This window comes from Lagopus leucura, unplaced genomic scaffold, assembly GCF_019238085.1.
Source record: "Lagopus leucura isolate 7727_CA_CO unplaced genomic scaffold, USGS_WTPT01 Super-Scaffold_100029, whole genome shotgun sequence".
Lineage (NCBI taxonomy): Eukaryota > Metazoa > Chordata > Aves > Galliformes > Phasianidae > Lagopus > Lagopus leucura.
In genome coordinates, this window is record NW_024962280.1 from 6510102 (window position 1) to 6523383 (window position 13282).

Here is a 13282-nt window from a genome sequence, read left to right on the forward strand (position 1 = left end):
TCTAGTAGATATTGCAGTTTATATTGTATTTGCATCATTTAAACATAAGAATGTTGAAAACCCTCTTATCACATTTCAGAAAATGATGTTTGGTCCTCTATGCCAACAAGGCTATCCTGTAAATTCTGCTTTTAGTAATTGAAATAAAAATAAAGCATAGCACAATTTTACAAAAAGAAAGATTAAAGTGCATAAGTACACATTGACAGATCCTGCTGTGAGGTCCTTTGAAGCAGACATTCTCTGTCCATGATCAGGGGTAGCTGGTTTAAACAGCAACAATCCTAGTGCAAATTACTGCTTCTGCTTGCAACAGCTGTCCTTGCAATATATACATGGCCTTATCTCATAGACCTCCATGTAGTGTTCCTGTTAATATCGCACCTGGTTTGCACGGAACTTGGCCCAAATTAATCAAGGTACCTTTGGAAGCAAAGTTGCCAACTTTGAAACACATTCAAAACAAAATACATCCCTTTTTCATGCATCTGTTTTCAGAGCTGTGTTAAAGATGAACCTTGAAGGTACTTCAGAGAAAGCAAAGGACGGAGAATTCATGTTGCATGGCGAAGTGATGTCAGCACAGTGAGATCAGCAACTAAGCAGGTTCCTTGGATGCGCTGCTTGCCATTTTAATGTGCCATAATTATTACCTAGGTTTGTTTTTCACATATTTCTTCATATATCTGTTTGTGTGAATATATATAGAGAGAGAGCGTGCATGGGATGATGATCTTCATCTAATTCAGGACTTTGTCAGATCAGCTGCTGCTCATTTGGATCCTTTGAGTCTGAGCATATTTAGAATATTTTGTGCTTTTGAATTTTTCCTTTTTGAATAACATCTGAGAATTCTGCTACTGATCTGCAACCGTGATCTTTTTTAAACTGTGATCATTTTGAGATGAGTAATAAAAGAGTTCTCTGCTTCCTAGTATAACTTAATTTGTGGATGCTTTGTATTACGGCTCTAGATTAAAAGCTCTTAATAGAATGTCTAGGTCGCCCACATTGGCAGCTTGAAATAGTTCTGGCTGGTCCATCATAGACAAAGCAATTCTAAGTGCTGCCCAAATATTGCCTGACAGAACAGGATGGGGCACCTGCTGTTGATTCCTGCTTTTCCTTTGCAAACTGAGAGCCGTGAGAAAATTGCTGACAGCCTCTCTGTAGGAAAGAAAAGAAAGGTGTAATGTAATTTGCTTAATGAATAGCATAAAACTTCAGGAAATACCATTCTGGAATTGAGTGTATTTTTTAAATACACTCAGGTGCGCGTGCACCTCTCAGGCCTTTTGGTGTTACTCTTGTTTGATTTTCTTTAAACAAATAGACATGACTGTAGTACTTCAGACCTTACTTTATTGGTATGCTTTATTGCTGTATAGATCTCTCTCATCTTAAACATCCTAAGCTGACAGTAAGGACCCCTATAATGGCCCCTATAAACCTGTGTTTCCTAAAGGTTGCATTAAAAGTACTTTTGACAATATTAACTACTGTAAGCATTTTAACTGGAGTTTCCCTTATAGATACAGTTTTATATTTTCTTTTTTCTCTTTAACACAGGATTGAGTGTGAGAACAATCCCACAGATGTTGATAGGATTACTTGCACTTAGAGCTAGGAAAAATGCTTAAGCATCTTGTTGAATGGAGGATTTTTAAATTCAGTAGTTCTGTTTTGTAGGTTGTATGGATATAAACAAAATATTACTCATTTATTAGTGCTTTGTAAAATATATATATATTAGCTGAGATAATTAAACTGTATTCTATTTTTTTTCTTAAATAGCTCCAGCTAGAAAATGAATTTTCACTTGGTAGATATGATCCCTGATTCTTTTGTTTACACATATTTGTAACTTACCTGTATGCTCCTAAGTTGATGCAGCTTATGCCTAAATTGTACCTGGACCTAATGAAGCCAGGTTGTATTTCTAAAGCACGTGTGTAAGCCTCAACAGCTTCTTCGCTTCGATCCCCATTTGCCAGGGTTGCTCCAAGACGGTTCCATAACGTGTAGTCCTGGTGAGAAAATGAATTCTCTACTGTAGGTGTCAATAGGAGGTGTAACAGCTCATCTTTGATTGCAAAGTAAGGTAGAAAATAACAACATCATATCCTCTCTTCATTGATACAGAATGGAAGTTTCTGACTCGTGATTATAGGCGACTTTAAATAACCAGTACGATTAGTCATTGTGCAGCTAAAAATCAGACATATGTAACTCTACTTATATATACTCCAAATGGGGCTGTCTGATAATTAACGCTTCTCTTTCAAGTGTTAAAATTTTAATGACCAAAGCAGCATCTCATTAATATTGGTCTGATCAAGAAGGGAGGAAGAAAACTGTGAAACACAGTTGTTAAAAATGGGAAAGCATGAAATGTACCTCTGGCCGAACAGTTAAAGCAGCACTAAATGCATCTATTGCTCGGTTAAATTCTCCATTCAGGTGGAAAAGAACTCCAAGTCCTGTCTGCAAGTCAGGGTCTATCACGTCACCATTCTGGTGAGCAGCCTCCAGGTATAAATCCTTTACTTCTTCAAGTAATGAGCTAGACAAGAGTGAAAAATAACATGAAGTTGCATCTTAGAGATCATAATTATTGTACTTGATGTTTCAGAAGTGATAAACTTGAAAATAAGCTGCTTGAGTTCAATCACAGCAGAGATACGCTTCTCCATCCTGTTGCAAACTCATTTCTGAAATACAGAAGTTTACCTGTGTAATGAAGTCAAAGTGAAGCTATGAATCCAAGTAAGAAAACGTGAATGCTTATTATTAAAGCTAATGAAATTAGGTGGGTTTCTCAGTTGTAAAAAGAGTAGCCGTTTTCGGAGCTGTAAATGACTAGCCAAGACCCCTGAGGATGGATGCCAAAATTTCCATCTCCTGTATGTGCTGTAGGCTTCATAAAACCTCACCGGCAGTTCTGGGTGATGAGGCCAAAGTAGAGCAACACTCTTAGCAATTAAGCTGAACTTGCATATTACATTTTACTGACATTATCTTGTCAACCTGAGGCTCCTTCCTGATAAGGAAAAATATAAGGCCTGTCTTCAAAATGATATGCAGTGAGACAGCACTAGTGTTTTGGTTCTATAAATGGTGTCTATGCCTTTAATGAATTTATTATGAATTTCAAACTTCAGAGAGATTAATTGATTGGCCTCATGAAAATATGATGAAGGGCTGCCAAGTCATGATTTCTTTTGTTATTTAAAATGGTTGCCAGCTCCCATTACAGTATTGCTGGGCTAGAGACAGAAAAAATGACCACATTGTCTCTTTGTTTAAAAACAAAATGAGTTTTATACAAGCAGATGCTACCTCCCAATTATATTCAGTGAACTGAAGCCATGTCCCATGGCAAAATGGCTGATGTTCCTGGATTCTAGAGGGTTGGTTGGGATATAGGAAATTCGATGAACTATAGAAAGAATACGTAGAGCAATACAACCTGGTAGGAATTTGGAAGCAGTAGAACGAGGATTTTGGGAATAAAGAAGCTGCAGTCAGGATGAATAGGATTAGTAGAAAGTTATGGGACTTGAAGCAACAGCTATCTTTTGATTGCAGTTTATGTTAACTTCCATGGATGGAATAACGTAGTCCTTAGTCCCTAAACTGAAGGTACTGTTTATTTCCTACCTCTGCCTCTACGGACATTTAGTTTCTGGGTTTCCATCACAGGCAACAGGCTGGACTTCTACACATTAAGGGCACAGCATGAAGCATTGTTTGTAGTGGTCATTACATCTCAGCCAGCAGGATTTAACTGCGTTTACCTTTCTTCTGACGTCTTAGACATTCTCCTGGTAAGTGCTGGGGACCCTTTTTTGCTTTTCGCTATGTACTTGTACTTTGGATTTAGCTTTATCCAGTTTCGTAGAGCTTGGTAGGCTTCCTGTTGGTGACCTGTGTTAGTATAACTTACAGCCAGTGCCATCAGAGCTTTTAGGTTGTTTGGCTGCAGTTCCAAGCACCTAGGCAGAAAATAAAAATATGTTGAGGGTTTTTGTTTGTTTGTTTCTAGCCAACCACATTCTTGAGTTCTTTCAAAATAGTCCCTGTCAATAAATAAGTCACTTAAAAAAGATCTATCCAACAATGTTTTCAAAGAAGGGGCTTTGTTTTACTGTTTTGTGGTAAGTGCATTATGCATTTGTACACAAACATGCATGCATGGGCCTTTGCATACACACATGAATGTATATAAATATGTGCACACTGGTAATGCTCTCATCTTTTTCATTATGAGTAAGTTGAGTGGGTAGATTGGTTTTATATTTTCTGTCTAGCAAACAAAAAGTTTAACTTAAATTCCTGCAAACAGTTTAATATGATTTTCAGCTCTGCAAAAAAGTATTTTGAAGAAAAAAAAATCACTTTCCTATGAATCATCTCACAACTACTAAATTCTCAGTAATTCTTTGATAACAATGGAGCCAGTAAACTGGAATAGTCTTTCTACAGCTGTATATCATGAACTGAAAACAAAATCTGGCCTATTTTTTGAACATCACTCTTGTTTTAAAACTGGGGGAACAGAAAAGCCCTACATCAGACAACCCCTTGGTCTTCTGTCTAGGTAAAATGGAAAGCTAGGTGTAAGTGAGAGCATCCCTAGGTGATAACTGGATGGTTAATGCTGCTAATGCAATTGAATTTTGAGAGGATGCTTCTTAAGTGGAAACATGAAAACCCTCTAGTGGAAGTAATAATAATGCTGATATTTTGGAGCTGACTTTTACATACAAGTATCTTCATCAACCACAGATATTCTCAGATTAGTATTCAGCAGCTGGAGGTGATTAATTCTAGTTGAAAAAAACACCAACCTCTTTGTTAAAGGACAGACAACAGAAAATATGCTAAGTGGCTAGGATATCAAAAAGGTACTTCATTTGCATTATGCCTAACTGGTGTTTATCAGACCATGCAACTTTCCTTCAGTGCAATTAATTACATTATTAGATTAACTATTCTACTTATTTCATACAATAGAAAGACTAATCAACCGTCTGTCATTGTTTCTACACCTGTGTCAATGCTTTGCTTAGTTAAATAAATGGTTCAAGTTACAAGACAAATATGAGGCTAAATATACCTAGGTCTCCGTTACCCAATACTCATTCGACCCCTTATTTAGTGGTTATCTTTATCTACCTTTGGAGTGCGACAATGGCTGCTTGCTCATTTTCATTCTCTGCCTGTGTTATGCCCAGGAACTGCCAGGCCTGCAAAAATAATCATCATCTTGTTTTGTTATACAGACCCAAGTGCAAACACAACTAGTATCACTTCCAGCGGGGAGGAGAATAAAGATTGATCTGTTCAGCAGTAATTACAGTTTTTTCTACGGTGTACAGACCAACAGTACAAATCAGCGCAGTTCTGAATGCCTTTGAGCATGATAGTATTTATAATCAGTTGATGCAAAGGTGTTTTGTCAGTGTGTAAATGCATGCTGGTTTCTCAGATGTAAGTTACTGTACATTTTAAATGTTGCCAGACTATTACAGAAAGCGCTGAACAACGATTAAGTTATGTATGTTTAAGGGATTCCTGAGGGTCTAGGAATTATCTCTGCTTTTTGAAACACTGCAGCTTATTTTTAACAATAGATTCAAAGAGATCTGTATGCTTACATTGTAAATATTCTTCAGGTTTCAGTAATATTGTGGAAAATGATACAATTTTAAGAAAAGTCTTAAAATTCTTGTTAAATCATTTTTTTTTTTCCTTTTTGTAATGGTAGTGTTTAATAGGTTGAAAACATTGGGAAAAGGAAATGAAGCATTTCAAATATTGTCTCTCTTCAAAGCTTTTAAATGACAATTTGGCAATTCTGTCATTTCAAAAATAGATTCTCATCTTATGGAGAGCTCCCTGTTATCTATTTCAGAGCATATGTTATTCCAGAACCACCATAGTTGTTCAAGCTGTTTCAGTCAGTCATGACTAGCAAAGCTTTGGGTCATAGAACCATTTCATCTCTGTATGCTAAAGGGAGTCCCCTTTCCTTTGTCAACAAAAAGCATAAGAGTGAATACCTCTGCATCATTGGGCTCTTGTAGAATAGCAGCCTCCAGGTACAGGATTGTAACGGGCAGATCACCTTCTTTCATTTTTTTCAGTCCTTCCTCAAAAGCACCTGGCCAGTCTTTGAAAGGATTTTCTGTATGGAAATAATATCCCTGGGGAAGAGAATGAAGAGAGCCATGTTGAGCCCTGTAGTGAGGGATAGCAACTACGAATTTAAGTTTTCAGTATATTCTACCAGGACGCAAACATTTTTTCTATGAAAGAATGGATGAGCTCCCCTGTAAAATTTGAATTACAAAAAACTGTAAAAGCAAACATCACTGGCCATTTGTATTTGTGCTCTCTGTATATTTACTTGATCATTAGTTATGCTTAACGGTACTTATGTTGGGTGTCAAATATAATGGCAAAGGCTCACATTGCAATAGCAGCAGAATTGAACCCAGCATGAGCTCAGTACATCCAATTTATGGAAAAGAGCATAAGGAGCACAAACCAAGAGGCTGACTCCCTGCAGTGCCTGCAACCTCATCTCTATTTGGTTAATATCCTGGAATCTTCAATTAATTTTCAAGATAAAGAGTAGTGTTTCAGGTGCCTGAGTTGAATTTGGGTGTTTTTTGGTTTTTCTTTTTAAAGTTTTGCCTTTTTTCCTCTTCATGCCACTGCAGTGTAAAAAATGTATGCTAATATTAGCTTCATAATGTATGTTGAATTAAAGCATACAAGGAAGGGAATGAAGAAGAGTGTTTGAGTGTGCCTGTCTGGATTTTTTTAGTACTTGGTGCTCTTCCTTGAGCGGCTGTTTTCAAATGTACTCAGACTCCAGCAGTTTGCTTTGCAATCCATTTGGCTGAATTCACACACTCTGCGTGTCTAAATGTATTCCTACTGTGGTACCTTCTCAAATCTTACCCTATTCACAGTCAATTTAAAAAGGATGAGTTCTTTTGGATAAAATTGGCTTCCATATCCCAGAAGAGTTTTCTTGGGATCCCATGAACAGCTGAAGCTCATCTAAAAATGTCATGGGAAGGATGCACAGTTTGAAAACAACTTTGTGTTGTTACCTTCTCAATGGTAGAGATGGTGACTTGCCCTGGTGCTTCTTGGTTCTCTGAAATCCAGTTCCTGCGAGCCATTTCTTCCCATTCTGCTTGCATTTTATCCCAAAACTCTGTGTCTGACTAGAAGAAAAAAGATGAAAAAATGAACAACAAAATCCTAAAATAAAATGAAAGGCTTTTATTATACTTTTTTTTAACAAGTGACAATTTTGCTGAGCAGTGTTCATTCTATTAATAATCATGCTGACTGAAATACTACAGTACAAATATGGAATTTCATATAATTAAATTTCATCTCCTATATTGCAATGTATTTCTTCGTCAGAAGACTCTTTATCTCAGAGGCAGCATATGTTCTGTCTGAAGCAGGATTTGCAGCAGTTTACACTGCGTCTCATTGATGCTAACAGTAAATTGTTACTTTAAAATGTGAATGGAAATGAATGGCTCATCCCTAGCCAAAATGAAAAACAAGCCCTAAGCATATGTGCTAAAGAATAACAGTAGTTAAAAGTTTCTTTAAAAAACAAACAAAAACAATTGTCCTACTTTGATGGATTCAGCATCATTTTTGCCATGTAAAAGAGTAATCACCAAGTTTAGTGTGTGGACAAGATATTTAATGTAAATAGAGTCTTCTGACATAGTGGAGAAATCCTAATATTCATAGTGTCATAGAATGGTTTGGGTTTGGAAGGACCTTTAAAATAATCCAGTTCCAACTCCATAGCTATAGGCAGGGACCTCTAGAACAGGTTGCTCAGCCTGGCCTTGAATGCTTCCAGATTGAGGGCATCCACAACCTCACTGGCAGCCTGTTCCAATGTCTCACCGCCCTCACAGTAGAGCATTTCTTCCCAATATCTATTTTTTCAGCCTCCTCACTTTACCTATAAACCATGAAAAGCAGTGCCATAGCAGAATATGTGCTCAACACTGCAAGCCTTTGCAAAGTGCCCCAGTTCCTTCAGGGCATGGCCAGGACCATAGTGCCAGTGAACTGACACTGCCGAGAGTGCAGTTTCTCAGTTTGTTTATGTCAGAGAATTAATAATTCTATTGAGGTATAGAACTATTTGAGGGTAAGGTACAAAATTAGATTTAGATTTATAAATTTAGAGATGTTAGAAACTTGCTCACACAGTTCTGTCTGAATCTCTATTGGCAGATTGATTGCTCTTTGATACTGTTCTGCAGCCAGGCGTGATTTGCAAAATCTTAATTTGTGAATGCGTGACTTGCCACAGCTCTACTCCTCAGGCACTTGGAAAAAGGAAAATGCAGACTGTTAATAGATCTAGAATGAGTCAGCAGCCAGAATATGTGAGTCTGGATGTAAAGGGTAGGACCATAGCCACTGGCAGTAGGTGCAATTGCTATGAATCACGATGCTGTTTACAATGGCATTGTACATTCCCTCCCTACAAATCTGAAAGGCATTTCCCTTTGGTTCTTGCTGTATCACCTCCCTTGGATATCCAGCGCTTCCTTCCAGGAGGCTCAGGCTTGTATGAATTATGCAATTAGCAGATCTGTGAAGATACCTGCTACGTTACTCTGCAGACTAGGAAACAAGTGTGAATCATTCATGCCCAAAGAGAAAATTACATTCTTTTTAATAGAAGCAAACAGAAGATGATAACTCTGTTACACAACAGCTTCTGAGGTTTCAAAATTTGCTTTCATTCCAAATTTGAAGGAAATAGAGTCATTTAAATAGTTGTGAGATTGTGCTGAAATATCCATTTAGGAACTGAAAAGGCTGGGATAAAGATTCAGATTGCTCCCTCTTTTATCAACCGTGAGCAGAAGCACTTGAATCACTTAAACTATCCTGTTCAACAAATGTCTCCATGAACTATTTTGCATTCAGTGCAAATCTGCACTGCACTGAAGAAGAAAATGGCTTGACCATGTTCTTACTAGAGGTAATTTTGAGATTCAGGATGAGGAAAGGTAGTGGAAATTTCCCTTTCCTGCAGATTAATATTAATGTAACCACTATATATACCGTAATTATTAATGCCTTTTAAAACAGATTAAGTTATAGATCTAATGATACATATATATATATATATATCATGCTTATAATGTTTTTTTTTTTCTTGTATTTTTCACACAAATATCACTTTTAGAGCCCACTGACTTGGAAGCATATAAATCACATTTCTTCAGCATATATAAAATCACTTTCAAGTGTTTTAAGCAAGGATGTAAGTGTTTTTAGGTCTTCAATTCGAATTCTGTTGCTCAATTACATATTTATTACCCACCCAGAAGTTCACTGTGTGCATACTGCACTTAAAAAGCCAATGAATTACTATGTGTTTAAGTATCCATGCTTGATGTTTATAGTGAATCAAAAGTGGAGGAAAAATGAAGTAAGAGAAGAGTTATTATGCTGTAAGGTCACTTATCTCGTGCCACTTGGACGTGGGTCAGGACCCACCTGGTATTTTGCAGCTGTAACCAGGATTTGTAAGGTTGGGCAGGGTGGGCACTTCCTTTGTGCGCAGCAGCCCTGTGAGCAGCATTCAGTCTTAGGGCTCCTGCACCAGCTACAGCTTCTGAAGTGCATCCAGCACTTGGGGTTTCTGAAGCACGTGAGGCAAAGCTATGTGGAGCAACTGGATCATGCTCAATCATGGCACCTGGTAAAATGCCGTAACATTACCATGGCAAACAACAATTTCAATATCAGAGCGGTTCAGTGTCCTTGAGGAAGAGGATCGTAAATATTACAGTCTTTACTAAAGGCCTAATTCTATTTTAGCTGTTATGAGTAGCAGTTTTCCATTGACTCCAGTGGCAGGGGAGTTAAATTAATATTGAGTGCTTCTGAAAATCTGGCTATGGCTCAAGACTCCTAACTCTAATTTTAACTCCATTTGCTATGTGACTGGTGCTAATTATTTCATTTCAGTGTTTTTCCTACCTTAATGCTGACAATTTACTTTGGTCACACCAAAAGTTTTCAGAGCAGTTGAACAATTTTAACGTATTCTCAGGTAATCTGTAATACCTGAGTGAAATGACAACTAGGGAAAATGTTTTATGCCACTTATTCCTTCCACGCAGAATATTTTGCATTTTGTCATAGAGGCTATTTTTACTCTTGGTATTTAAAAACATGCAGAAGCAGTTAAACAAATCAGAGGCAAAATATTCCCAGACTCTTTACTTCCTACGATAGAACTGCAGGGAGGAATGCTAACAGCTAAGGTATGAACTTCCATGTTTTCATCTTTTTTTGTTAGAACTTTCCCCTACTGCCAAAACTCAATTTGCAGTGTTCCTTCTTGACCACTGCATAAAAAACAAAGGCTTTGTGTTTGTTCTTCCTTTGAATTATTGCATCCATGTGTTCTTCAGTTTGAATGACACGGTATGTTAAATTTGTGTGCTTACTAATTATCACTAACTACTGTTGTCACAAAATATAGCTGTAATATGCTTCATAACGGTACGTTATGCAGTAAGGTCCCACGTTACATTGGCTTGTAAATAAAATGATACTGAGAAGAACAGTTTAACGTTTCCTTTATGTAACCTCACAGCGCTGTGGCATCTGCAGTTTCATCTCTATGCTAGGGAAATGAGGCATAACAAAATACCAGAATTGCTTTTTTCTGTATCTGAAATGTTTCTCAGTTGGAAGTTTTTTCACTTTCTTGGTTTCACGTATTTTAATTCTAACTTATTTCCAATATCATGGTGCAGAATAAATACAATAAATTTAAAAATCAAATATTTAAATAAACATAAACTATAATAAAAATATAATAAGTCTGGCTATAGAAAGGATATGATTTCCCATACTGGCTTTTTTTTTTTTTTTTTTAATTCAGTGGTGTCAAGTGTTGGTAAAACACAGCTAATTACTGGAAAGATTATGTGTGGCACTTGGAAATAATGGCATGAGGCTCCTTGCACTTCCCTCAGGTGTGTAGCAAAGGAATGTGGCGAAATTCAAATCTAGTTTCCAGAATGACAGAAAAAAGTAGCTAAGTCTAAACAGACTGGATCAGCATGAGGGAATTTAGATGCTCTTTAGTTAAAAAAAAAAAAAAAAAAAAAAAAACAACAAAACACAAACAACGAAACCCTAATCTAGATATGTCTTTATTCTTTAAAGAATCCTCAGTGGCATAGATATCTTTAAATATACTTAAGAAAGAATTGCCTTACAGATTTTCCTTTATCTCAGAATTTGTCATCTTAAAGCCATTCCCACAGCCCTGAAGTGAAAACTGGGTGGAGGATAAAGTTTGGTGTCTTCATTTACTGAATTGTTAATTCTTTTTGAGGCAAACCACAAGGAACCTGAGATTTACTTCCTTTTCTTGATCTGTTTTCTGGCTAATCTTACCACTTGAAGCTTTTCCTGTTGAAGAGTATTACAGAAACATCCAAAGCCTAAAAGAGGAATTTTTTGAACACCATATCTTTTCTCTTCTTGAGTAAGCACTAATTTTTCTGAGATGGCCTGCAATTTATTTCAATCGCCCTGGATTTCTTACCGCTTCATTTTTGCTACAACAAAAATTTGGCTCTTTTCATATGCAAATGAAAATAGCTGTAAGGTCTTAAAGAATCTTCTCCTTTTTATTTTAACTACCTGCTCCAAGTTTCTATTTTAAGTATAAAGAATTGCATAGACTGCCAGTTACATAGTTAGAGAAACATTTAATTAGATTATTTTAAATAGCCGTTTTCAACACTACATTAAAGCATTTTAATAATTTTTGGTGCCTTAGAATAACCTTTTAATGTGCAGGGTTTTTTTTACAATACATTCTCCTCCTTATTTTACTCTAAAAAATATTCAGTAATGTTTTATGATCTTTTATTAGCCTCAAAACACATTTTTTTTCTACTTAAAGTCTGGTTCCCACCATAACATGTGATTTTTGGCAATTAGAAGAGTACTGACACCATTTGCTTAACAACTAACTGCAATGCAGGGATGTTAATCACCAATTCCCTGTGTCTCAGTCACAGATTTCAGTATATGTCCCACCTTAAAGATCACACTGCAGCATAAGTAGGAAAAACTGGAAAATTTTAAGCAGTGGTAATCTGAAAGCAAGTCTCTCCTTTCCTACCAGTAACAAATGTGTATGACGTGCAGTATATAGCTTACATGCATAGTTTATAAAGCAGCTGATTTTACTGTATCCATTTTAACTTTGTAAATGTAGACAATTTTTTATGTGCATTGAGAACTGATGGTGGTATCTTTCTGAATACCTGTGCCTTTTCAAACTAGATTTATTTATCAGGAAAAGGAAATGCTTCAGTACTTAACATTCTGTCACTGATGATAAAAATTCATTGGTTACTTCTGTGCATGCAGTTACTCTCCCATCACAGCAAGTAATCGTTCTCTTTATCAATGATATTTAATTAAAGTTTCAGTGTGGAGAGTTGGTTTGTGTCTGAGTGACTGCACACGTTCAGTTACTGGGGTAAAAATATTTTTCACTCTTATACCTTAAATTTGGAAGTACTTACATTTATGGGGGATTTTCTTGACCCACTTGCTATAGTAAGACAAAATCAATTCTGAAAAGTTCATTCTCATTATCTCCATTTATAACTGTTATTTTATATTTTGTTAAGAGAGAAACTGATATCTTAAATGAGTAACTCCAGGAACGGGATCTTTTCTCTGCTTTGAAAAATGTAGTACAAATTTTCTTATCTATTTGTGAGGCAAAATGAATATGAAATCTGTAGAACATCAGCTGAAAAGGGAAAGAGTAAATGAAATAATACCTCCACAGCTGCCTTAGCTCTTTCAAATTCCTCTTCCAATGAGTGATTTCTTGAGAGAAGAGGCCCTCCCCAACGCTGCTCCTTAGTTGATCGCACCTAACAAAAATAAAAGGATCAGAATGGGATGATGTACTCTGCCATGTTTCTGAGTTATTTCCTTAACTGCTTGGAGCACAAAATGTCCTTTTTCTTGGGCAAAACTAGTTGTGTCCTTGCAGGAATTCTCCTGTGCTGTAGAAAGATCATTCCTCATTAGAAGCAGAATAACTTGTCTTTCCTAGAGTTTTCTTATTCCTTAGGATGCTTTAAAGACAAAAGAAAGCCAAGAAAAGACAGTGGAAGAGTTGGGCTAGCAGGGAAATAGATGGCTGTTTTGTTAA

General features: G+C 36.6%; 1 protein-coding gene across 2 annotated transcripts in view; it reads right to left on the reverse strand.

Moving 5' to 3' along the window:
- Positions 1 to 962: 962 nt before the first annotated feature.
- The window catches only part of PEX5L (peroxisomal biogenesis factor 5 like), a 36491-nt gene continuing 24171 nt past the window's right edge, over positions 963 to 13282 (reverse strand). For both annotated transcript variants that reach the window (XM_042881178.1, XM_042881177.1), the window contains 8 exons: positions 12903 to 12998; positions 7128 to 7244; positions 6066 to 6209; positions 5179 to 5249; positions 3798 to 3995; positions 2398 to 2563; positions 1870 to 2027; positions 963 to 1167 (listed from right to left, as the gene is read on the reverse strand). In XM_042881178.1, coding sequence (XP_042737112.1) covers positions 963 to 1167; positions 1870 to 2027; positions 2398 to 2563; positions 3798 to 3995; positions 5179 to 5249; positions 6066 to 6209; positions 7128 to 7244; positions 12903 to 12998 — 1155 coding nt within the window. The remainder of the gene's footprint in view (positions 1168 to 1869; positions 2028 to 2397; positions 2564 to 3797; positions 3996 to 5178; positions 5250 to 6065; positions 6210 to 7127; positions 7245 to 12902; positions 12999 to 13282) is intronic.